General features: G+C 36.1%; 2 protein-coding genes across 2 annotated transcripts; both read left to right on the top strand.

Moving 5' to 3' along the window:
• Positions 1-762: 762 nt before the first annotated feature.
• Positions 763-5,227, top strand: LOC114536603 (bacitracin synthase 3-like). Its single transcript, XM_028557959.1, has 6 exons — positions 763-1,026; positions 1,302-1,437; positions 3,471-3,655; positions 4,031-4,255; positions 4,898-5,128; positions 5,219-5,227. The coding sequence occupies exons 1-6, from the start codon at positions 961-963 to the stop codon at positions 5,225-5,227; spliced, it is 852 nt and encodes a 283-aa protein (XP_028413760.1). The 5' UTR covers positions 763-960.
• A 12,573-nt stretch (positions 5,228-17,800) lies between these two features.
• On the top strand, positions 17,801-26,181 carry LOC114536609 (28S ribosomal protein S23, mitochondrial-like). Its single transcript, XM_028557965.1, has 3 exons — positions 17,801-17,949; positions 20,960-21,115; positions 25,514-26,181. The coding sequence occupies exons 1-3, from the start codon at positions 17,909-17,911 to the stop codon at positions 25,617-25,619; spliced, it is 303 nt and encodes a 100-aa protein (XP_028413766.1). The 5' UTR covers positions 17,801-17,908; the 3' UTR covers positions 25,620-26,181.
• Positions 26,182-27,675: the final 1,494 nt, after the last annotated feature.

Genomic DNA, 27,675 nt, shown 5'->3' with positions numbered 1-27,675 from the left:
CGAATTATACTAGACATCGCATAGCTCGTTACCTACACAAATTCACCGCTGTTTTTCCAAGTTCCAACTTAAAACTTTTGTGCTACTCAGCATAGCCCCTTGTCCACTTAGCTATTTAAGTTAATCCAACATTATACACGTATTTTCCCTTTTATATAATTATAGGAATTGAATTTCTGAAATCCATCATGCTTAAAAATTTTAAAGAAGCTCAAGTCTGTGTATGTCCTGTGGATTGGCAAATCTATCTTAAAGGGCATACTTCTTCGAGATTGCAATTGAAACGAGATGAAACGATTGTTGTTACTGACGATATTATGAAGTTGGAAAACCTAGCGCTACAACCGTTAGACTTCAGAGTTAACTACGTTCAAGATTTTGTTAAACGCCTCCTCAGCTCTTGGTCGGGAAGTGAAGCCTCCGAATTGAATTTAAACATCGGTCTTTACAAGTATGGCATCGATTCAATTGTTGCAACAAATATGAGACTTCAAATTAAAAACAGCATTGGTGCCACGTTTGAGGTACGTTTGTAATATTTATAAGTCAGCAAGATCTCGTGCATTGCCAAGTTCATCTGATGATGACTGCACTTATCCGGTACAGATTTGTATTTATAAAGATTTCAATTTTTCTTGACATTTAGACGTACTATTTTATTCAACCAAATGTGAGCGGCCTAACAATCGTCAATGATATTCTGGAACAAATCGAGAACATCAACACCACGAGTGTGAAGGGTGAATCTTCAAAAAAGCTAACCAAAGCAGAACAAATAGTTTGCCTGTTGACAGAGAGAAGGGCGCTTCTGCAGATAAAAATGTTCTCTTATCTAATGTTTTCCCCGTTTACAACGCTGAGAATGAAGAAAGTGAAGATGGAGTTGAATTGCAATCCGTTGACAACCCCGAGAAAGTAATTCCTCTCTATACATCAGAAAGTGTGTTTGTGAAAGTGTTCATGGTTCATGGTAGCCCCAAATCAGCCCTTGCTTTGGCATCATTTGCACAAGGTTTCCAAAAACAGGTGAAAACTTGTTGTTTTAACATAAAATATACACACAGGAAGAGCACAAGAAGAACTTTCAAAACGAGGACAGATCGCACTTTCTCTTTTTTCCGCGCTACTCAATCGCCTTAAAGATCGTTTGACAAATAAGGCGTGAGACTAGGTGTGGCAATGCTCTTGTTTATCGAGAGAGACATATGATATTCATACACTTTGTTGTACAAGAGAGCTGATTTAATTTTCTTCTATTCCATGCTTCCAGAGGTTATCATTTGTTCAACTTTCTGTTACAGGCCAAGATTGCATTGTATGGTATTGGAGTAGATGACACGTCGATTGAGAAGAGTGACTATGGAACAGTGCTGACACTCGCCCGAAGATATGTAGATTTAATCAGAAAAATACAGCCAAGCGGTCCATTTTATCTTGGTATGGATATTTATATTAAGCATTGTAGCAAAACAAATAACAAAAGACTTTTTGTAATTCAGTGTTGGGTTCTCAACTGTCATGCATGCTAGACGCCTTATCATAAACAATATAGGGAGATTTAGATTTACGGCTACGAGATTCACCATCGTCGAGCAAAACGCACATTTTTTGGATATGCTGCCTGGTACCATTCTGATAATTAAACCTCGCCACCAACCATAATAAAAGCGTGTTTATACTGTTAAGTTTTCCGTAAATAATTAGACTTTTCGTTTTGAAAAATAAATTTAAAATTACGGTGATGAAAACAGTTTTCTCTGACCCCCCAAGAAATATCAATATTTTTACACTGAAATGCCGTAGTCAGTCAGTAAGAAGAAGGCTTTAGCAGTGACTACGAGTACGACTACGGGTCGCAGCGTAACACCTGATACACTCCCTGTCAACGGTACTCCACGCAGAAGAAAAGGTGTTTGAAAGACGGAAAATGTTAACATTTTAAAGTTGACTCTATCGATCACCATCTTTGCACCTTAATTTTAAAAATAAACGGTAAAGGAATATTGTTTGGTTAAAAAATATATGCGTTATCGTCTACCACACTAAAAATCACGAGGCATCCTTTTTTTAAAAAAAAGCAAACTAAAATATCTCCTAAATCGATCCTGAATCCAAAAAATATATAATTAACGCGAGGATTAAACGAAAAGTTTTATTAGTTAGGGTTTTTCTCCGAGCAAATGAAAGGATCCATTGGTTATTTTATTGTTTCATTGTTCCATTGTATTGTCCTCTATAATTTATGAATATATGTAAAACGTAGGCGTCGCTTTTCTTAGCAAACTAAAATTCTCATTCCCCTTATTTTGGGAAAAGATAACTAACAAAGTTATGAAGCAATCTTGATAAAATTTTCATCGTGAACCTGAAAGCAAATAATAATAAAAGACTTCCTATAATTCTATGTTGGGTTCTCAACTGTCATACAAGACGTCCTTTCATAAACAATATAGGGAGATTTAGACTTGGCTACGGCTCCGAGATTCACCATCGTCGGGCAAAACGAACATGTTTTTAGCTACGCTACCTGGAACTGTTCTGATAATCGAACCTCGCCACCAATGGACCAATTGCGTAATAGACCAACTTATTATCTAGGCATTCAGGAAGAAATAAACCACCACAGCTAAAAAGAGCATACCAAAGATAGTATAATTGCCAGGTTTGGTTGCAAAATGTCAACTAGTACGGAAAATATAGCAACGCGAATTTGGCAATTTTGTATACTTTTTTACTACGGCCGGAAGCGTGTAATTAATTTAATTACACACGTCCGCCCGTAAGTTAAAGGTATACAAAATTGCCAAATTCGCATGGCTATATTTTCCGCGCCTTACAATATTTCGCAGCCAAACTTGGCAATTTTACTAATTTTGGTATGTACTGTTCGGAAATTTTCTTTTTGTCCATTATAATAAAAGCGTGTTTAAAGCGTGTTACGTTTTTCGGAAATAATTAGACTTTTCATTTCGAAGAATTAATTACGGTCATCAAAACAGTTCTCTCAGCTTTTTTTCTAAAAAAAACTCCAAGAAATATCAAGTCGTGTGGCTTTTTAAATCACGTAGTGAAGGCAAAATAGTTTTAAAAATGCCGTAGTCTGTCAGAAGGGGGCTTTAGCAGTCACTACGAGTACGAGTACGAGTCGCAACGGAACACTTTGAATATAATTAAAAATATCTCCCTAATCGATCCTGAATATTTTCTCTCCAAAAAATATATAAAGAACGCGAGAATTAAACGAAAAGTTTTATTACTTAAGGTTTACGAGAAAAAAGTAGCCATTGTGCTATTGTATTGTTCTCTATAATTTATGAATATATGCAAAACGTAGGCGTCATTCAGTCTAAATAGAATAACGACTGTTTATTTTATAGATAGATCGTAGACGTTTTAGAAATTATTGAAATTATCGAGTCGCAAACCATATTAGATATTACTAGGATATAACTAGGATATTATGTTTTTAGCTGGCTACTCCTTTGGTGGCATGGTGGCTTACGAAATGGCGAGTGAACTAAAAAGAAATAATGAAACTGTCGCAATGGTGTGCATGGTGGATACGTACGGATGGCACCCTAAAGCTTTGGCAAACTCCAACGAATTCGTGAGAAAATTTGCCGAGCATAAGTTGAAGTTGACTGAAAAATATGTGGTAAAATGCGATCATTCATATTGTTTATATTCACTTTTGCTATACATTACTAATTTTTTCTTGAGTCGACCGGCTGCAAAAACGAGTATGTGAGAATGTGCTATATACCACAATTATAGCGGCCTTCAGCAACAAATAAACGGGATTTTCCATTTGTCGAATTTGAAATTGTGGAGATATAGCTTTTATTGTCAAGGTATCCAAATTGTATACACCAAAAAAATTGGTGTATACAATTTGGATACCTTGACAATAAAAGCTATATAAACAATTTAAAATCGGTTACCTATTTATTGGACCAACTTTTTACTGGTTCAAAAAAAACTTTGAATAAAACAACCACATTTTTTATTGGATTTCAAATTTGATTTCTAGACAAGAAAACTAATCGAAAAAATGGCCTTCGCTGAACTGGGTATAAATAAAGATACCCTCAATAATTTCTATGGAGAATTACAAGACGACGTGAAAGTCATTGCGGCGTTAGAGAATCAAGCTGCCGAAGAAAACCTTGTGTTTCCTTTGAAAGAAAAAGCAGAAAAACTTCAGTATGAACTCAGATCTGCCGCTGAGACTCACTTGGATTGGCAACCTTCCAAGGTAAATGTTTTACTTTATCTTAAGATCTTTTCACTTTTTTAGTTACATAAAAACATCAAGAAATTGAAATGTTAATAGAATATGGGAACTTGATTAAAACCAGATAATAGAATTTTCATTAGCGCCCCTCTTAGCCAATGAAATTGCAGTTTTCCCCAAGATTACAGACGATATATAAATACTGGATTAATTTTACTCCTCTTGGCTCCTCTCTACGCTAATAATGAGCAAGGTAATCGTTCCTGAGGCTACGGAGGCAAGGTTAAATGTATTTTTCTTCGCGGATCCTAATTTATTTGGCGCTCATATGGATAGAAAATTGCGACAAAGCTGAGTTTTTATTTCAAGTTAGACCCAAAATTTAATATCATCGAGTTTGTTCGAGTACATTGCAAAATACGAAGCGTAAGCGTAAGCATGTTAAATTTCAACATCTTGAAGTTTAACAAAATTACAAATTGAGTAATTTGCATCTACATTTTATAAAAATATAATTTTTAGCTCACATATTGGGCCAAGCTGCGTAAGTTATACATTCGCGCAAGTTATACCGCGTAAGATTTTTGCACGATGATTTGTGTTGAGTCTGGCAATTTCATGTGTTAAAAGTCCATGTATGTTTTTTTTCTTATTATTTTAAAGATATGCTACGAAGGGACATTAACATACATAAGCTGTGATGAAACAAACTCATTCTCTCTCTCCACACCAGCGATATGGGGAACGTTAGTTGAGAGAATGGATTTGCTCTACGTTTCTGGACGTCATCTAGAGCTAAGCGAGGAGACTCGCGCGGAAATTTGTGGATTCATCATGATGACTACAGCAGCAATGAACTATCTGTCAAAATTTTCATACAATAAATTCCAGGCAGTAAGATCAAAGCGTCAAGAACGATTGGTGGAATTTCTAAAGCAAGGAGTAGAAATCTGGATGCTGCAAGTCAATCTGGTACATCTATAGGTTCGTTAGAATGGATAAAAGGCACTCTCTTGTTGAATTGCGAAGAAACCGTATTTAGTTTTCAATATAAATCGTTTGGATTTCACAAAATGCGAAATATTGCAATGAGAGGTAAGTCTTAGCCTCGAAATGAACACATATACACATTTTTCTTGTTGTCGGAGCCAGCAAATGAGAGAGCTTGGTGCCTTGAAAATAGCTAAAAAAGCAATATCTTATATCAATGACATTTCGACTTGATATAACTTGCGCCAGTGAAGCCCGGTAAGTCATTTTCACTGATGAGAAATAATCTCGATGGCCATTTGTCATTTTTTTCCGTATTTAATTCGGACATATATTGTCGACAGGAAACACGTAGAAATACAATATCCATCAACCACCTGGGGCTGGTTGTATAAAACTCGTAACTACATTTTGCGTAGTTAAATCGTAGTTAACTCAGAAATACATGACTCTGATTGGTCAATTCTGTCACTAACTATAGTTAAAAGTTAACTACGTTTTTATACAACCGGCCCCTGGACCTATACTGCGATTGAATTAACAGTCTTAATTGAATTAAACAGTCTGAAACAGTATTAATTAATTGCTCAATGATATTTTAAGACGAAATTGTTGCAATTGGAATATATATTATTATGTATTGTTTTTAGAATTTCAATTTTTCGCTGCGCATACATTTACGCAATAACAGCTCAAATAAGTTCGCTGATTCAATAGAAAATTAAATAATTGGAGGGCTAGACTGGTGGCAGCCATTGGGATTTTTTGGGCAGGAAAATTACAGAGATTTGGGGGAGCGTTAGGATGGCGGTTGGTCGCTGTCTAGTCGCTTGCGACCATTCATGCACGATGATTGAAGGCTGTAGTACTTACTATGATGATACTGTAGCTTGTCTAATTTCCGCCATCTTCGGCTTCGCATATTTGCTACGACAAATGACGGAATTTCCTACTCCAAGCTCACTGGAAACTCTACCGGATGTTTACATCCTGAAGTTTTTACATGTCACGTGTTTTAGTCGAATATTTAAATCAGTTCTCGATCACAATGAAATGGGCAACCCTGGGTGTGGGTTGGGTTTGTCATTGAATTGGCTTTAGTTGATTTGCTGCCAGTGATCTCTAAAAAGACTTCAACGAAGGGCAACAGTTGAAATTACAGCACCGGCAAAACAACGCCGGTTTTTATACACAAGGCCATCTGCATGAGCAAGAGTAAAAGTCTAAAACAAGCGCAAGGACACCTCAGATTTTACTAAAAAAGGGTTTAATCATTTTTTGCCAGTTGGAGGCGATGTTGTTTTTTTTTGCTAAGTAAGCTATCGCCCAAAAAATAGATGCTCCTGTAAGCCCATGGGAGCAATGCTAATGTCTCTCTAGGCCAAAACCGCAAATATTCACGTTACCCGTATTTTTTCACAGTTTTCAGCAAGGGAAAACAATTTACCACTATTTTTATCTATGGACTTTTCATGGTAAATTGCCGATTAATATATCACTCTCTCTCTGATACAATATATATTTCTAATATGGTACTGGGTTTATTTAAAGATTGATGGTTTCGCGCAAAAACCACGCAAATAAAGATCACGTGATTGATATTTAGGTATCATAGGACAAAAATATATTTTACTTTTTAGATTTGACAAACATCATTCCTGGAAGGCATGTTCATGTAATTCAGAAACACCATGGAAAAAAATCATACGTTGATTTGCTGACATGTATGCTGACCAAAAAAGGCCGGCTTCAGACGTTCCGATCCATGGACTGGCAGCGCCTCAAACTACTAGTGGATTGTTTAGAAGCACTTTTTGGGATACCGTTCATGCACTGATGGGTAATGGTTACACAGTCACTTTATGGACAATATTTAATCATATTACAATTATCACAATTATTATCATACCTATAGAATGCATATATAGTGGGTTTAAGACTTAGGTGGATTTTAATGGTAGTTCAGGAAATAAACCAAACCTAATTTTTTGTAAACAATAAATTTCAAATGATCATCTTTGTATAAATATATTTTTAAATATATTGTTAAAACATGTTGAGTTTACTTCACTTATTTTTAAATTAATATGATTTTTATAATAATCTTTACTGCTATTTCATATAATAAATAAAGATCACTTCATTGTTGGCTTGTTTGTATGATTTTTATTATGCACGAGTTATTGTGAATGATTGCAAAACGAGCAAGTTAGGGTAGCTTTGCGATCCTTTACAGCGAGATTAAATCTATAGAGATCAGTTTGTCACTGAACGACCGAATGACACGCTTTAATATACAAAAACAGAGCGAGAAACAAAAATCGAAATTTTATGCATCAAAACATATTTTTTACCGTTCAGTTTCTTTGTAGTTTTGTTCAATAGAAGTCAGATATTCTTTTCTTACGATTTCAAAATGTGCTGAAAATGTCAGTTGCATTTGAGAATTATGTTTTGAATCTCACTCCTATATTTTGACGCCATCATGAAAAAAATGTAAACAAATTGCCGCCAAAATGACCTATACTAATTTTTCACACGAAAAAAACGTACGTCCAATCAAATTGCATGAAGTTAATTTAGCTAGTGAAATACGAATTTTTTCATCATTTCTCACGAGAAATTATTAGATTTGCCCAAATTCTTATTTGGAATTTGCAACCATTGCGTATTTATCTTTACAACCCAATAAATTGGCAAGAATCGGTTAAAATCGTTTTTCATAATTTAGCAAACGAAAATTAGTTAGTCCACATGGATTGAATAATTATATATCAATAAAAATAGTTGAACGACAAGATTTAAGCATAATTATTAAATGTACGCCAGATCATCATGTATCGATTATTATTGTTTTTATTATTGGAATAACGCCTTTTCGAGCGGTTTGTTATAATTATTACTTATATAAATGTACACTTCCGCAATTTTCTATTTTTTGCCATCAAAAATATCTAAATGTGCCTGGATTGCCGCTTTGAATATCACTAAAAGCATGCCGGCTAGCACTGATATTACTTTGTATAACCTGACGGACTGGATAAAATCAGAGACATGTTCAAATGAGAGGTTTTACTATAATATCTATATAGGCTTTTTTTAATTTTTGTATGAACAATAAGTAGCTATATTAAGGCATATCGAAGATAAAACATAACAAAAGGCGGCAACGAGGCATTAAGTATTTCTTATGTATTTCCACCAAATTGGCAGTAAATTGGAACATACATTCGCATATTAATTTTACTGAAGAAATGAAGTACCAGATAAGTCTCAACTTTGTTGCATTGGGCCAATTTATTGCAAATTTATCCAGTGAAACCGGGTGAAAGATTAGAGAACTGAGATTACCACGGACTTTTAATCAAATTAACTATAATAAATCATACTAACCCTTAAAAAAGTAAATGTGGTTGGAACGCGGAAGAGAATTTTTTGCCAATTTAAATTAAAGCATTGACGACATACCAAGGAAGCAAGGGCTTTAAGCAACAGGAAGAGCTAAAAGGTTGTGGTTGGTGATTTTGAGGGACACCATGCATATCTGGTCGTTTTGCAAGGCCGCGAAGCCACTGAAGTAAAGTCGAAATTATATGAGAACACAGAAGTGAGATATAAAAATGCTTTATTCCTCATAAGGCATAAAGCTCGCAAAATACAGCTAGTTTACAGTAATAACCATATAAGGAAAAAAAGTATCCCCCATCTTACGCAGTCTTCGTCAGTTCGAACCAGCAAGGCCAATACGATGAGCATGCATCAATAAAAACAAAAACAAGAACATGTACATCATTCAACGATGAAACGTGTACAGAATTCAGAAACAGTCTACTGAGCGTGAACATTCAAAAACATGATCTAACGAACCCATTAAGGAGCGAGAGCATCAAGCCTAAAAGGATCGATGGCATTACCTATAAGGTTGAATCAAATAACTGTAATTCTACTCAAACATAAGGGAGGAGCTGGAGGGATTGTTATATCTTAGTTTTGAGTTCTCATATAATTTCCACTTTACTTCAGGCGCTTCGCACCCTTGCAAAATCTTCAAATATATATTTCAAACACAAAAGCTTCGATATAACAATGCTTGTTTAAAGCTATACAAGACTCCCAAACTCTGTTTTTAGAAGTTAGAACAACACTGCTCAAACAAGGATGAAGTGAATTAATTTTTCGTTCCCTACACCACTCTATTCCATTTGAGCCAGGCTGAGTGTATTGCATTTGTGCCTGGCCTCCAATTAAGATGTCAAGATGAGTTTGGTAGCCTTTTCTGAAATTCATGCTGCTGCGATTGACTGCTGGGACTGCTGGAGGGCCTATGATAAGGTTGGGAAAGATATCAACATGTCCAGAATTGTTGGATATTAGGCCTATGTCGGCCAAACTGGAGTAATTACCACCAGTCCCCGCCCTCCCCTCCTGAACTTTGTCTATTGTTTTCATAATTAGGCAAAAGGGTAGGAATGCATAATGTCTCCCTGGGGACCATGTTTGTTGAAAAGCATCTGATGCTAGACTCTGGTGTTCCGGTTTCAGAAAAAAGTTTGGAAGCTGGGTGTTTAGGTGATTCGCAAACAAATCTATCTGACAAGGACCCCGAAATTTTATTAGAGCACAGAAAATCTCGAGATTGATTCAGTTCCAGTCGCTGGGATCGTGGTAATACCTGGATTCCTGATCGGCCTGTGTGTTTCATATCCCTAGTAAATGTTCGGCATGCATTCTACAGTGCCCAATTACACAATTGAGCCATTAGGTTGGATAGAATTGGAGAGTGGGTCTCCCCAAGTTTGTTAATGAAACGGACACGTATATATATAGCTTGTTTTTCGTAAAACTTTTGACAGCAAAGGCCCCTGCCATAACAGTTCTAGACAGTTGATGTGCATGGCATAACCGTTCCGTTTGTGGCCATGCAAAGTCCCCCAATCCTTAATCCATTGCACACGGCTCCCCAGCCCTACATGGAAGCATCCGTTTCAACAATCAGATCGGGTGGGAGAAGTTAGCATCTAGATGGGCAAATCACCACTGAAGTTCCTCGTAACATTCCTGTTTGAGAGTTATTTTGCAATCGCATGTCCCCCCCCCTGATTGAAGGGCTTTGTTATTCAGACGGATGAGTCTGGATGAATCTGGAGATGTCGAAAATGTAATGAAGCAGGAAAGACTGCTTGAATAGAAGCAGTGAGCTTCTCTATTAATCAAGAAATGTCTCGACAGTGATCTCTTTCTGTTCAGTCATCTGCGCAGAGAGACTGTTTGTATTGACATGATTTTGGTTTGGTGTAAGACCAGGGTCATGTTCAGGGTCACATTCATCTCAAACTCCAGGAACTCCAAGGTTTGTCAAGGGGTGAACATCGATTTTGTCTGATTCACTACAAATCCTAGGTTCTCTAGCAAATGTAATCCTGTTGACTTGTTGACATAAATAATATATCGTAGATTATGAGGCGTATTCCCTCCCTCCGGAGGAGGGCAGTGACTGGTTTCATTAATTTCGTGAAAATACGAGGGGCTCATGCTAGACAGAATGGAAGGCAGTCAAATTCCATCATGGATCCCATCCAGAGAAAGTGTAGGAATTTCTGATGGTTTTTCCAGATTGGAATCACAAATAGCGTCTTTGAGATCTTTTTTGCCAACCCAATCCTTCGGTTGTAGCAGGTCGCGAAGCGATTCCCTCCATTTTGAAATGGTGATAACGAATTAATCCCTCCATTTTGAAACGGTGATATCATAAAAAATGATTTACTTCCTTGAGATTTATAACGAGACGATAGCCCCCATCTTTTTTGGGGACGTGTAGTTGTTTTGGGTTTGACTTTTGAATCGGATGTCCCAAAAACTGGAGCTTGTATCCTTGGACTATTTCCAGAATGACTGTATCGCTTGTTTTAACTGCCAATTTGAGTGAAAATATTTTAGCCTGCCAGGGAATTGTAGTCTGACTCTTTTGTGCATGCAGTGTGCTAAGTGCTATATGACTCAAGAGTTCGTCTGTGTCGATAGGTGCCTCTGGGTGGTTATTATTGTATCTGCGAAACGCAATAATATGTTAACATACGGCCATTTATTAGATAAGTAGCCAACCAGCGATCAGTTTATAACGCGCTCACACCACAACCTAAAACATGCAGAAAAAATATATATATATATATATATATATATATATATATATATATATAATATATATTATATATATATATATATATATATATATATATATTTATATATTTGAGATATTTATTTAGGTCATGTAGATGAGTATCATTATGTATCAACTTTGGCATCAGGTACTTCTAAATCTTGAACAGTCAAATAGGAGCTCTCAGCGTAAGCAAAAAACAGAATATTTGATAAATTCATGAAGGAAAAACGAGCTAATGAAACACAGAGCCCTGAGGCTAAGCAGAAGTGAAGTGCATATGCAATGGCATATAGCTAGGAAACGCAAACCAATGCATTGGCTGGAAAGCCAATGAAACTTCCCAGCTCTCAAAACAGAGCACGTCTATATTACTATCATGACTGACATTACTACATATTACTAAGCATATTTCCTATTGTTTGAAGAATGGTAAAAAATAGTGTAGGCAATTATCAAGCCCCATTCACCAGTAGACGGGAAAATAAAAAACATGGCCAAATCCAAATGGTCCATTTGCTGTCCGAACGAGATTGTTGCGAGCAGATACATGTACGCTTAGCGTGCCTATTTTTATTTTAATTATAGAGTTCTTTGACATTAGCAATGTTAGAGCCATATTTGTCTCGAATTTAACATTTCAGACGTGTTCTCTTCGCCCTCTGCCTATCTCACCAATGTAACAATGCAACATTGTACTATATATACCAATTGCGAAACTTAGTAACCGCGCCTTCGCTCAACATGGAAACGAGGCTTGGTGTGCAAAAAACCATATTTGTATTTTTTGAAGTACAAAGCTATTCGCCGAGTTATATGCCGTTTTTCGCCTTTGTTTTACATATTTTTCGATTCCTTTCAGCTTGGTTTCATCGTTGTTATCATAGTTTACAGGTTAGGAAGTTTTGCCTTTCTATTGAGGCGTTTTTGTGGTATTTTCATTAATCTTTTCGGCTGCTTTCGTCGGGGAAATATAGAAAAGGCCGACACAAACTCAGGTAAAAATTTAGTTTTTCCAAACTATTTGGTTTCAAGTTTTGAAAATGTATTTCATTTTTCTCCCTCTTATTTGTGCAAAATTTGGCGATATATATTTGGTGCAAAATCTATGTCTTTTTATGTCAAAAATTATTGAAAAGTCACGATCGAACAAACCACTATGTTCACATTTCTCATCTAAAATTTTTTTATACCAATTTAATCGATCGATAAGATGTAATTTGACAGCAATTTTACAGCTCAGCAAAAAAAATAGTAGAAATCTGTTGACAAAAACTATAAGAGATAAAATAAGCAACGGAGTTTTATGTTTATTTTCCCTGTGTATATAGACTACAGAGTACAGTACAAGTGATGTGATGCTGACTGAAAAGCAAAACAACTCTTCAACTTGGCACAAATGCATGACATGGATAGTAAAATACTTATAACCAAAACATAATATCATTGTCTATTTTGAATTGCCATTTGAATATTCCTTTTCCGGCAATAACATACTATAAAGGCAGCCACAATGCGAGCTGCAGCGTTTTTTAAGATACACCTTTACATCGGATGGCAAAGCCGAAAGCGAAAAATATTTAAACCGGAGTTCGCGGTGAAACCGGAGTGTTTTTCCGTTTACGATGGTGAACGGGATCCTTTCCTTTTCAAGTATTCCTGGTTAACCCTTATTAAACATCTATTGCATGGTAGTAGATAGAAAGAATAGTGTTTTGTACTAACAAAAATGCAGAATTCAGATGCAAACTCAGATGCATTCGAATTCGACTTTTATTAGTTTTATAAAATTCGGCCTTTAGGGGCCAGTTGTATCAAGCCCGTTTAGCCTAAACGGTGGATAAGTCAAAATTAAATAACACTCTTACATCTCTCTTGAATGAGTCAACTCGAATATTATGCACTGAATATGTAGTTGTAAACAGTATCTTTGTATTAAGATTAAAAACATTTAGTTTGCTTGTTGAATAAAACGGCAGACTTGCTTTCTATTTTGAACTTATCCACCGTTTAAGCTAAACGGGCTTGATACAACCGGCCCCAGGCCGGCATGCAAGCTATGGCTATGCATCGTCTGTACTTTATTAAAACGAAAATAAACAAAAAACATTTCAGTCAGTTACTTTTGACCATTTTAACAGTATTACTGTGGTATAAAGAATAAAAAATACAGTGATATTTGTGAATAAATTGGAATATATGAAGCCATTTCAGTCATCAGGTTTGAAAATTATATAATCTGACTGTCACTTTTCAATAATTTTTGACATAAAAAAACATAGAATTCGCACCAAATATATATCGCCTAATTTTGCACAAATAAGAGGGAGAAAAATGAAATAAATTTTCAAAACTTGAGACGAAATAGTTTGGAAAAACTAAATTTTTACCTGAGTTTGTGTCAGCCTTTTCCACACTGTCCCGACGAAAGCAGCCGAAAAGATTAATGAAAACACCACAAAAACGCCTCAATTGAAAGGCAAAACTTCCTAACCTGAAAACTATGATAACAACGATGAAACTAAGCTGAAAGGTATCGAAAAATATTCAAAACAAAGGCGAAAAACGGCATATAACTCGGCGAATAGCTTTGTACTGCAAAAAATACAAATATTGTTTTTTGCATAATAAGCCTCGTTTCCATGTTGCACGAAGGCGCGGTCACTAAGTTTCGCAATTGGTGTGGTCTATCCCACTGAGCTATATAATAATTCCTGGAGGACCGGCTCGCCACCAAAAAGCGTACCAGAAAAGATGGCGGATTTTGAGCTTTGCTGACGCCACATGGTCCCCTTTGCCCATGGTAATTACCACTGACATACCGCGATACAAAGTTAAAAACGTGTCCATCACCCTCCCGATTTTTATGAAAATATATTTTCGGTTTTCGGTATTGTTTTCGGCATATATTTTCTCCGCATTTCATCTAAAAAGACTCTTTTTCCCTGTTCAACAAGTTAAATGGAGAAGTGATTTCTTGCTCTACATATGATGCTGTGAATGGCCTAATTCACCTATCGGGAGATTAATTTTTACCTCAGGTAAGCCAGTTTTCATAATATTTTCGTTTTTCGCCTTTGGTATAGACAACTACCAAAGCGTCTGTTGCAGTTATTTATTTTGAAATTAATGTTAAAAACGGCAAATATGGTGCAGAGTGCAGCCTTTTTGATCAATGGTACATGACTTAGTTACGCTATTAAAAACTATATTTTATGAAAAAGGATCAATAACTGATCTTTTGAGTTTTGGCTTTTGAATAGAACTCTTATGGGATTTGCACTGGAGCTTTCACTCATATTTAATGCCAATTCATGAGTATTTTCAGTCAAACAATTAAGATGAATCAATCATGGCCAGAAAATTCGGACATAATTAACATTCTACTTCCGCCTAAATTTGCATATGGTGTCAAAATAAAGCTTCGTGAGTTTATAGTAAACTGTAATGTGCACAGTACTAAACGCTAAAAATACACCTTTAGGTAGGTCGATTATAATTTGCCTTAATTGCTCGTTGCAGAGCAAGTTAATCTTAATATTTTTATATAGTATTTCAAAATGTTTTATTCAGTATTCGTCCTGCATTTTCAAAACAAAGTTTTGGTCATTTATCACGTTGAATACCATATAAAACGAAAACCGTAATAGCGCAGAAATAAAATAAAAATGCAGAGCCGACATAAACCTTTACCAGCAAAATATTACCTCAGGATCTTTAATATGACACGAATTACAGGAAACAACCAGGGCAAATTGCAAAGATGCAATGATTTTCGTAAATTTTGCGAAATTTAAGAATGCGCAATATAATTTATAGTTCTGCAAACGAATAATATTTGAACAGATATGCAAATTTGCTACGGCAATCTGCATATTCCATGTCCGCAATTTCTGGCCATGATTCAATCCTCCCAGTGAATCTACGTAGTCTCTCTATTGATCCTTTTTAGTCTATTGTAGATGAATTTAAAACATTAAACATGATGACTGTGTGAGTGCTGATACAAAATATTTTTCTGTCAGATTTCAACAGTGGTTGTTAAAAGTCTAGTATGTTATCTTGTTTGCCTTGTCAAATGCAAAGTCAATAATCATGGCTTAATAGACTTCTTGGCATCTTGCACCTTGTTGATCAAGCTACAAGCTTGATTCAAGCTACAAGATTGATTGTTAATTTGCAATGGTTTTTACTCCCCTCTGGCTCTGTCCTCTGGGTGTACTTTATAGAGTACAGTTAAACTTGGTCTGATCTCTCTTTTTTAGGATGAAGATGCTATTGAATTTGGGGATGACTTTTTTGCAAATTACTGGAACATTAAACTGTTAATTTTACCATGTTGACTTTGTTAGTTATAGTTAAGATAGTTATTTAAATGGAAAATAAATTTATACAGACATGCATTGACTGAGCAGTTTGTTTTCAATTTGCAGCAACTTTTATAATTTTCTGGACAGTTTTACCCTCCCCACCATTCAAAGGAATATTATCATGGGGCTAATCAGGAATTGAAGGTTAATAGATTATAGACTAATACAGGAATGAATAGGCTCAGTTGCATTATCATGAATTCATGAGACATTTGTTTAATAGCACAACTAGTACCATAATCTTCTTGGTACCATATATAATCAAATTTTTGTTATTTACCATAGCCTTTCTTTGCATTATCTGGAATATGATTCCACTCAAATTCTTGAGTCAAGCAGGGAACTATTTGAAAGTGCAATACTTGGGATACAGTAAGATATGGGTAACTTATAGCTATAATGACCTAAATGAAAATATCCTATGCGAATATATCTTGAAGTACTATTACTAATCAGCTGCCAAGCATCTTGCATGAGGTTTGGCCTTTGTTTCCTTGAGTTATGCATGGGCTGATATGCATAAGCATGATATTCTTTAAGGAAAACATCACATAACCACATATTTTCTGCCGGTAACCTTTAGTCGGCGATTGATATCCGAAAGATAATCCAAATTTCTGACCAGACTCGAAAAATATTTTCAAAAATTTTATACAGAAATGTATGAATAATGAAAATAAATACTAAAAAAATAAAATAACGGTTAATAACCTGTCACTGTTAGCTAATCGTACATAAAAATTTTTCGTCCACATTTTTTTTTTTCGTTTTAATATTAATTTTCTTTGGCATTGGCAAAACAGCATCCACGATTGTATAGAACTGAAATAAACGCCTTATTGCAACGCTTTGTAACACAAAAATAAATCGAAAAATACAAAACAACAAGGTTTCCAACATGTTTCACGGCAAAAAAATATTCATAAAAAAACCAGGGGGGAAATACTGTTGTTTAGATAAACCAGGGGGGAGCATCTCTTGTAGCGGGCTCAGATTTGAGCCTGGTCAGTGGTAATTACCCTGGGCAAAGGGGACCATATGGCGTCAGCAAAACTTCTGCGCAGTGCGCAGAAGGCAAAGTCCGCCATGTTTTTTTCGACAAAAAGATGGCGGCGAAGTTACCGAAAAATGACGAGCCGGTCCTCCAGGAATTATTATATAGCTCAGTGGGTCTATCCACTGAGCTATATAGTAATTATTATATAGCTCAGTGGGTCTATCAACTTTGCCTCTATAGCTGTCATTACGTCATACATACCGCTTTGTAAATGTAAACTTCATGTGCTCATTCTTATAACACTTCCACTTTCCCCACCCGTTGAAAAATGTAGTTTAACAGCCGAAAGCTGGTAAAATAGTAAACATTTTAACCAGAGAACGTCCATATTTTCCAATATGATTAACCCTGGTTACCATCAAATCATTCATCTGTTGTTTTTTATTACAAACTTTTTCAGACTCTCAGATTAGTGAAATTTCTCTTTGTTTATAATATTTCTCACTTCAAAATTGAAAAACACCTTTTGAGGAAGGAAACGCTATACCAACAAGGTATCGAGAAAACGCGCCAAGGACAAGTTTTTAATGTCTTCATTCTTATAACACTTCCACTTTCCCCACCCGTTGAAAACTGTAGTTTAACAGCCGAAAGCTCGTAAAATAGTAAACATTTTAACCAGAGATTTTAACGTTTTTATTTAAAGCGCCTTGGAACGAGGCTGTACTATAATCATATGACATAGTCTAATAGAATTATTTATAATATAACTTTTATAGTACGCGCGTGCTGATTAGTTGGGTGATAACGTAATCCTATAAAGAAATTTCTCGATAGTTTATCAGCATATACAAATAACACAATGCTGGACTGCTTGACTACACATTACATAATCGCCATTCGCTAATCGCTATTACGTTGCTCACTTTAATACTGCTTACGCTTGTGCTTACACAAAGTATATCAACCCCACGACAGGGATGTGAGGGGACGCTTTAGGAAATATGAGTTATGTCCTCTTAAATTCCTAAGGAGCGGACGAGAAACCGAGAAACCGGCTGGGAGAGCTTATAAATTCTATTGGCAATATAATTGTGCTATATCGACATATAGATATCAGATATGATTTGAGGCAAAGGGGTTACCAACTACATTTGAGTATGGCAAGTTCTCGTCATTTGAAAGGGACATTGTTATCAAGGTATCAACTGTTTTTCTTGCTGAAATTTTTTACATTTTTCTTGCTAACAGTTTTTACCACAAAATTGTATCAAATGCTGAAGTCATTCACTACCTTGCAACACAGTGCATGAATACTCAATGACAAAAAGATAAATGCCCTTATAGTCAAATGCCAATAATGAATTTTATTACTTCAGAGAAGCTTGATTTAAGCATTATTATAAAAGTCATTGAATGAGCTTTGAATGCACTCCAGTACAAAATGCATTTTCTCCCATTTTTATTACAGCTAAAGATAATTATATTATATGTAATTATAGAACAGATCACATTTTAAAAAGTCATACTTGTGGTAATAGAAAATCAACCTCCTACTATGCAGTCAGTTGATTTTGTAATCACTCCTATGATCTTGGCATCAATTGCACTCTTGTTTGTTCTATGACTGTTATTAATAGGATTATGTATAAAAAAGTGTGAAGTTTCTTATTATGTTATGGGCAGCACTACTTCATGAAGAGTCCCTCCAGAATATATAACCATATACCAAATACATATGCCGATCACCTGCTCATCTAGTTAAGGTGGAATAAATTTTTCTTTATCTGGAAACCTGTGATAATTTTTGCCGTGCCCAGGCTAGATTTTTAACAAAGGCAATTTGTAGCAATGCTATTATTCTGCTACATTTTAAATTGATTGTTCATTGAAGTACCTTTTTATGCATTAACCCACATTACCCACCTCAGAGTGGGCAATTTTAACAATTATTGAATGCATTTGAACCTGATATGTGCCCTTAACTGTCTAAAAATGTAAAATCCCTACATTAGTGATATCTAAAGTAACTAGTATTTCCTTTGCTAGTAACTCCTTCTCTATTAATCTTTTTGCCTTCCTTCTGCTAGGCAACTCCACTGCTAGTAATCTTTTCACTAGTAATCTCTTTGCTGCTGATCTCTCAGCAAGTGACCCTTCTGCTAGTAATTCCACTGCTTGTAATCTTTTTCTAATAATTAATCCATTTCCTAACATTTTGATGCCAGTCTGCTGGTGATCCTTCTGCTAGCAATTCCTCTGCAATTTCTCCCTTCTCAAGAAACCCTTTGCTAATGATACCACTGCCTGTGATTCCTTTATTAACTCTCAGCATCTCACCGAAAGAGTATTATGATAGATTTGCTGAATTGTGCAAATGGAAAAAAGAATAGAATTAATTTACATCAAATTGGAACACGTACGGTTAAGGTGTAAGTAGAAGTTATATCCACATGGTAGTAAACTTATGATCCTAGATCATATGTTGGTAAATAGATTTGGTGGGTTGGTTGTTTGGTTGGTTCACTTAGTTGGTAGGTTTGATCTGGAGAACTGCACATCCGGAACTTTCAAATAACAATTTTATGCGATATAAATGTTATATCATGCAAAAGGGATCCTCCAGTACAATCGCTGTTTTTTTAATGTTCCAACAACAAAGCTGAATTCAATATTTATTTACTCATTTGGTTTACACCCGAACCAACGAAGATTTGAAAGTTGACAATAATCATATTTCGCTAGCGATCCTTCTTGTGATCTCTCCGCTAGTGATTCTTCTCCTCGTGATCTCTCCGCTAGTGATTCTTCTCCTCGTGATCTCTCCGCTAGTGATTCTTCTCCTCGTGATCTCACCGCTAGTGATTCTCCTCGTGATCACTCCGCTAGTGATTCTTCTCCTCGTGATCTCTCCGCTAGTGATTCTTCTCCTCGTGATCTCTCCGCTAGTGATTCTTCTCCTCGTGACCTCTCTGCTAGTGATTCTTCTCCTCGTGATCTCTCCGCTAGTGATTCTTCTCCTCGTGATCTCACTGCTTGTGATTTTACTCCTCCTGATCTCTCCGCAAGTGATTCTTCTCCTCGTGATCTCACCGCTTGTGATTTTACTCCTCGTGATCTCTCCGCTAGTGATTCTTCTCCTCGTGATCTCACCGGTAGTGATTTTACCCCTCGTAAACTCTCCGGTAGTTATCCTTCTCCTTGTGATCTCTCCGCTAGTGATTCTTCTTTTCGTGATCTCTCCGCTAGTGATTCTTCTCCTCGTGATCTCTCCGCTAGTGATTCTTTTCGTGATCTCTCCGCTAGTGATTCTTTTCGTGCTCTCTCCGCTAGTGATTCTTTTTGTGATCTCACCGCTAGTGATTCTTTTCGTGATCTCTCCGCTAGTGATTCTTCTCCTCGTGATCTCTTCGCTAGTGATTCTTCTCCTCGTGATCTCTTCGCTAGTGATTCTACAAGACTCCTCGTGATCTCTCCGCTAGTGATTCTTCTCCTCGTGATCTCTCCGCTAGTGATTCTTCTCCTCGTGATCTCTCCGCTAGTGATTTTTCTAGGAAGCCTACACCTTTGCGATTCCTGAGCATTGTTCTAAACGTTAGGGTTGCTACCTACCTATACGAACAAGCGTTGGTATCGGTTGATGATAACTAAAAACGCGATGAACTATAGAAATTGATTTTTAAAAGAATTAATCATAAACACTGTTTACTATTTTTACAAAAAGCCTAACACGAAACTCGATCATATTACGTATAGATACAGCCATATTCATATACTCCTGTTAACAGACTGTAAAAAAATTGATTTGAAAAGAAATTAATCCTGTGTATCACAAATATATGAATATGTACCGCCCCCCAAATATCGTTCTGGCTACGCCACTCCGTAGATACGTACTGGACCGCTGCTATATTCGGGCAGTGCTGGGGCCAGTTGTATAAAATATTAGCTAACTTTTAACTATATCGTTGAAGACAGAATTGAGCAATCAGAGTTAACTAGGATTAAACTATGCAAAATGTAGTTAAATAGTTTTATACAACCGGCCCCTGGTTGTAAAGGGTATTATTGTGAAGTTTTATATTACACTTCATTCGCTGTATACGAACATATGAAAAGTTCACTTCCAATAATTAGCGAACATTTTTAAGTTATAAATTTAACCTTTTCGAGGTGAAAGTATTCCTTATAACAGTTCTTTGTATTTCTAGGGTGAAAGACCTGTTGAAATCGGGTGTTCTTAAGGATAAGCCCGTATGGTACGATGTTGTAGTTGCATTTCCACCAATAGTTGAAGCTGATTTACTTGAGGAGCCAGGTCTGGAGAATGTTGGAAGAATAGCTCATTCTGAAGACTCACTGCGCAGGTAAATTATTGTGTGGTAACCCAACTATTTTTCTACTCTGATTTTTTTTCCAACGAATGAATGAATTGAAATTATTTTCTTCATTAGGTTTCAAAATTTTACCTGAACTCCCTAGCCCCTGCCCTGACTACGCCTTTCTGCAATAACAAAATAGGTTCAAGAAAAAGTACTGCTCTAAAATACAAATTCCGGTATCAAACGTCTTAATTCATGCATGGTTTGGAGGGTATATAATTCATTAAATAACTCAAAACTTTATGGTTTTAAGATTACGATATTTTGATAAAAGGGGTTTGTGATTTGATTTACATGTACACAATCTATACTGTTTTGTTGGCTTTTATAATTAGCGTAAATTAATTATATGCTCTATATTTGCCTCTGGCACCGACTGACACCAACCTCATGCAAAGCGTTTCTTAGCTTGTATATATAGGGAGAATTCCCGCACCCTTCTCCTCAAGGAAGAAACCCCCAAACTGCACATAAAATAAAAACGCCTGGGAAAGTTACGCTACATATATGAGATGTAACAGTTACTGGCTAGTCCAGGTTTTTGACTGATCGTATATGGCGTTTTATGATATTTATTTATAATACAGTAATATATATACAATACAGGGTGTCCCAAAAAAGTACCCCAAGCTTTAACCCGAATTTGTTTGCGTTCATGATTTCTCGCCAAGGCCCTCGTCTTTTAGGCTTATATGTACACCCATGGTTTAAGCCTGGTTTCCATTAAATCGTAATTGTCGTGAACGAGTCTTTTTCCCGATGAGAAATAGGCCGGTTGTGAATTTGTCTTTCCGTATTCAAACCAGTCATTGCTGACTGCACACAAATAGAAATATTTTATCACATCAGCCTCCTTAACATGTTCCCGACACTTACGACTTTATGGAAACCAGGCATAAGCATGACGATCCGGGAATTCAGAGTAAATATATTGTCTGGAGTTGTTGCATGCATAAATATAACGTCCATAGCAGCTCATCGCAGAAACCAATTTTTTTGGCTCACTGCATGCGATGATTAAAATCAGCTAAGAAGCATTTTGATTGATAAAGTGGGTGAGGGGGGTCGCGCTATGACAAATCAGGAAGATTATCTTTACATCGAACATGCAGCTCAAGCTATTTGGAAACACAAAAGCGGAACGAAGTCTTAAAACCGGATTTTTTTCAAAACCAAGTCTGTATAACGTTTACTTTCCCGCATCGCTAAAAGTATTTTATTTGGACACTATACAGGCATGGAAAAGGGTCGCGTATATGAAGGTTACAACGGATTATAAAGCACAACAATGTGCTTAATCAGATTTGCTAGTTGCAACAGAATCCGTCTTACCTGTTTTTGAACGCCGTTTCTGATGAAATAGTTTTGTTGTTTTCAAACTAAATCTCTATTTGTTGTTATTATGAAATTTAACACCATATTCGGGTTAAATTTACAGTGCCAGTGTAGTTCAAATAACACCCATGCACTGAAGTTATAAAACAGCACTTCGCAAATTAATCGCTTAATTTACACCGAAATTATTAGCATTCCTTCTTTGATCGATGAAATCTACATACTGTTTGACGCAGATTACTTTGCAATCTCAATTGATATCATGTATATTGTACGTCACGTTTATGTGCATGTCTTTAAATTTTGTACTAGGCTTCTGCAGTAATTGCTCATGCTATGTTAGTTTTCCTGAGATTTTGTTCGCGCTTGAATATATATGTACTGTGTATTGTCTGTAGAGTCCAACGATTAATTAAGGTAGATCTAGATGTGTTTGGCGGGAGTTAAGTAGATAAATATATTTTCTAGACAGGCCGATCTTCGAATGACCATAAAAAAGTGCCTTATATATGTTAATACACAATATTCTTATACAATTATTCTAATTCGCACATGCATTTTTTCTGGTCTCGAAAGTCTAACAGCAATGTATAACACGGTGATGGATCAAGTCTTAGGCAGAATAAATTACGGTCTATTCTAAAATTCAATATACCGTAACTTTAGCATCAAATGTGGTATAACTGTCTAAAATAGACAAGAACACTTCTCGACGTTTCGACCTGTGGGCTTTCGTCAGGAGAGTTAGTGAAGGTCAGGAGAGTTATATTAGAACAATATATTGTAATTACAACAGTATATATTGGTTGTAAATTCCCAGACTACTACTACCGTAACATACTACATACTACATAATTGCATGGAGATGTTTCTGGGATTTCCTCCCCTATACTATAGAGATCGCTTGAAGTTTCCCGAACTCACCGAGGAGCGTACCACCGTCAGGCTACAACGTTTATATAAATGTTAGGATTGTTGACGTTGTATCTGTTGTAGCTGAAGATTGTCTAAAACTGTTCGAAACGTTGCTAAACAAAAAGATTGAACCTCTTGAAGAATCCTTACAAATGAATATTAAATGTAGCTAAAGGAGGAAAATTCAATGGTAGTTTGCTATATATTTGGCAATTGTATATACGCTGAACTCGTAAAGATTTGCATTCAGCACATGTTTTGAATTAAACGATGTAGCTAGTATTTGATTCACATGCATAATGGCTTAGGTATAACGAATCACGGTGCGCACAAATGGGAAATCCTGAGTCTCGCAAATATACCCCTGCCTCCCTCAAGAAAGACACTGTATTTGCAGCGAACTTCCATGTTGGTCTTCGTGATGAGTGAAAAAGAGGCTTAACTATGGCACATCGATAACCGCATTATACTTTTTATTCTGTCAAAATATTCCCATGCATGACTGTGGTTAGGCAACTGCCCAACTTAGACTTCTTGACATTTCAAAAAGGCTTAATGACCTATATAGGTCAGAAGAGTTGTTGTATGTCGTTAACTTATTCGACGACGCTGCTAAGCTGTTCCCTGGTCATTTTAAATATTTTTTAAATAAATAAATAAGTTGCTAACCACTTTCGCATTTATTGTCATCATTTATTGCTCGTATATAGTATACTATATGATTTGGTTCTTGGGCAATTTTGAGCTGGTAGCAAAATTAAATGGAATAACAATCAACATCGTTTTCTATACATTGTTAAGATTCCTAACACTGGGACATCATCTTTTATATAATCAGTTGCATACGTTTGCAACATCCAAGTAGCCCTCTCCGCTCGCAAAGGCCACACAATGCGGAAAATACTACGTGCGTCGGCTGTAGTTTACATGTTTGGTATAAGCCCATGAACGTCGCCCCCGCATTTTGGACAGGGGTGGAGAAGTGATAAAGAACCGTGCATGCTTGCTAGGGTTTGTTTAATTTTTTTACACCAACGAAAAAGAGCGAGCGACGGATCGCCTAAATAGAAAAAAACCATGTGATTTGAATTATTTCATACCTGTTGCTTTTCGAAAAGCATCTACTCTATTCTTTCTTCTTTACGCCGCGTTAAATCGTCATGTATAATCCCGCAAAATTACATATATGGCTTGGTTTGCTATCTACGTTATTGAAAAAAATTGCCGGAAAACCCCCTAAATTATGGTGTTTATGGACAGATATTCTAGAAGTGCGCGTTGATCTACGCAGCTTCAATACTTACTTGATCACCGCGGTTACATGCATATACAAACAGGCAAAAAACCGCAGTGCGCACTCGAAAACCATAGGTATTTTTATACTATACGTGCCGGTCCACGCCTAGTGTTTGCCTGTGATAAGGGTGTAGCCTGGGAAACTAAACTTTTCAGAAATAAGTCACTGTGATTATCTGGGCTAAGCCTCGCGTCGAATTGCTTCTGCAGGCATAAGTTCATGGCTTGGTGTCTGTGCCACAGTCCCAGGCTCGTATAGTGGGCTCATGGCTGGAATAAAATCCGCGGTATCATCAGCCATATATAGAGGGCTGAGTCGAGTTGAAAGAAATCAACAGGGGGTTCTTTCTTTCTAGAAAAGAATGTTTAACAAAATGACTTGCAAGTCTTGATACAAAGTATCGTTATGTAAAAAATTGAAACATAACACCAAAGAATTTTTCAAATATGCGACAGATTATTTATTATTACACATAATCAGAGTTGGTCGCAGGTATCGACTAGTACATAATTAGCAGGGATTTGTTCTAAATTTCTAATCAGGTAATATCGCGTGTATATTTACGGAGATTTTTTCACCCTTTGCGTCTTGGATTTGAAGCATAGATATGAATGTTAACGAAAGATATGAAAACTTAACGTGATTGTGGTCATGCATTAATACTAGGCGGGTCATTGCTTAGTCATGTCAAAAAAGATTAACCTATATGGGAATATATTGATATGATCATTTATTGTTCTCGACAGAACTATAGTATAAAGGCAGCACAATTCGCCATGCACAACATGCACATAACTATTGATTATTATGTTGATACAGTTTTGTGATCATTTCAGAGACGGACCATCTCTCCAACACGCGGTTGAAGACAAGTCTTGGACGCACTACGATTTCCTGAATTCAAGAAACAGCGAAACGAACATTAAGGAAGATCTTAAATAAACTGCATGGCACTGCCGGTATGGACGTCTAACTATATATTTTCTTTGAATCATTGTTTTACTATACGAAATCTCTATATTATATATATACCAGTCGTTGATATATTCCGTGTGACATTCATGAATTGCTTTTTGAAATGCTAGATATATACATATAAGTGCATGCATGGATATTAAACTTTGACAACAATTTTGACAACCACACTGAAGGTTGTGAACCGTCGAACAATAGTATGATCAAGTCGTTTCAATACTTTTGTTTTATGTATAAATTTGTTGAAATTGTTGTAATAGGATTGCTTCTTAAAGTTGTTGTTAAGTTGCATCCAAGGTTACAAAAGCAAGCCTGGTCCTTATTATCTTTTTACAAATTGATTAACGACTTACATGATATATAGTTTAACCAGGTTTTTCAGTGCATTGGAATTTCAGAAAGAATTCATGGTTTTACGAAATTCACTGAACGGGCGAAAGTAATTTCGTTATTGACTGTAAATGTAATTAGCGCGGATATCATATTCGTCATGATATATTTGATGTGTTGTAGTTGATTTATAAATATAGTGGACAAAAACTATAGCCATGAGACGTGTTTGTGATTGCGTGCTTTGCGAAGTAAAAAATGAATGGACATCCAACATTTTCCACAAAAGTGAAGTGGTTGTTCATGGTCTTCGTGTCGATGGAATAAGTATACATCTCCCTAAATCCGTAAGAGCTAGGCTTGTTGTGAGACAGTGTCAGCTATAAACTAAATCATATTAAGAATTAAACACGAGTCGCGTGCCGTTATGGTGTAATAATATAGCGAGTTTATGCATGATGCACTAAATCTACCATGCACGTGCACGCATGCGGAGGTGAGACGAAAACAGCTGCTAGTCTCAGGAACCCAAGTTTAATTTGTTGTACATGCACATGCATGGCTCTGATTTTGTTTATTAGTAATTAAGGAGTTGCACCCAATTAAGGAGTCTGTAAATACAGTTTACGTCCGCGTCGTAGATTTGGTGCATTTACCCATGCCTGCACTAAATAATTAATGCATGATGTTGTAATTTGCATAGGAGAGATGCAAAACTAAAACTGAGAAGCTTATAGCACATCGCTATTGCTAAAAATTCATTATGGAATCGATTGACTGTTTATACGTTATAAAGATTTAATACTTTTGTGAAACAGAGATGCTCATATACTTTCATATGACTCTAACGTACAACTGTTGGAATGCTAGAAACACTGCAAGTTAAATACCAAAGTTAATTTAATCACGCTATTGGTAGTTCATTCTAACGATGTAGATGGAGGAATGTTTCCATGGGCGAGTTCAAGAGAGGCTTATTTATAACACATCGCCATTTCATTTTATACCAGAATATTCAATATAAAATTATAGTACATTCATGCAGAATTAACAACGCCATCACAAACCGTTCATGGGCAGGCTGAAAAATATATGAATACAGTGGTTCCTTAAATTCTGTAATAGCGTTCTCGTAGCCACGAACTATACTTATTTAAATCACTATTTTCTTAGCCGCTCTACTTTAGAATTTCTTCAAACTTTCAGATCTAGTAGTTTCACAGGAAAACGTTACGTTCTTGCAAACATGCAATGCAAAGAAATAAAGTGGCGTATAGGCCTATAAATTTCATATATAAATGAAATTTTCTCTCAAACCCATGCAAGTGAACCATATTTGCAGACGTTAATTCCTTTAGTACTGGAAGTACTTTAGTGCTGTGTATATAACCAATTAAACGTTAACTTATAACCACATTAACGAATTCATATTTCTCCGTGCTCGAAAGCTATACCTTTGCTATTTTTATTCGAACTATTTCTACAATGATTCATCAATATATGTTTATTTTTCCCTGCCCTACCCTCCTGCATGCTATTTGCGTACCGGTACTGTTCAAGAAACTATTTGGCATTTCCTTTTCTCGGCAGCTATATGAAATAATATATGTATATAAAGAAAAACGTAACAATGGTTCAAAAACGATGCAAAAATTCGTGTGTTAACAGGAGCTGATTTAGCAGAAGCGTATAC

Source organism: Dendronephthya gigantea, unplaced genomic scaffold, assembly GCF_004324835.1.
Source record: "Dendronephthya gigantea isolate DGI-Jeju-01 unplaced genomic scaffold, DenGig_1.0 000141F, whole genome shotgun sequence".
NCBI classification, from domain to species: Eukaryota; Metazoa; Cnidaria; class Anthozoa; order Malacalcyonacea; family Nephtheidae; genus Dendronephthya; species Dendronephthya gigantea.
The sequence above is the reverse complement of the archived record's forward strand: the minus strand, read 5'-3'. Positions and strand labels throughout refer to the sequence as shown.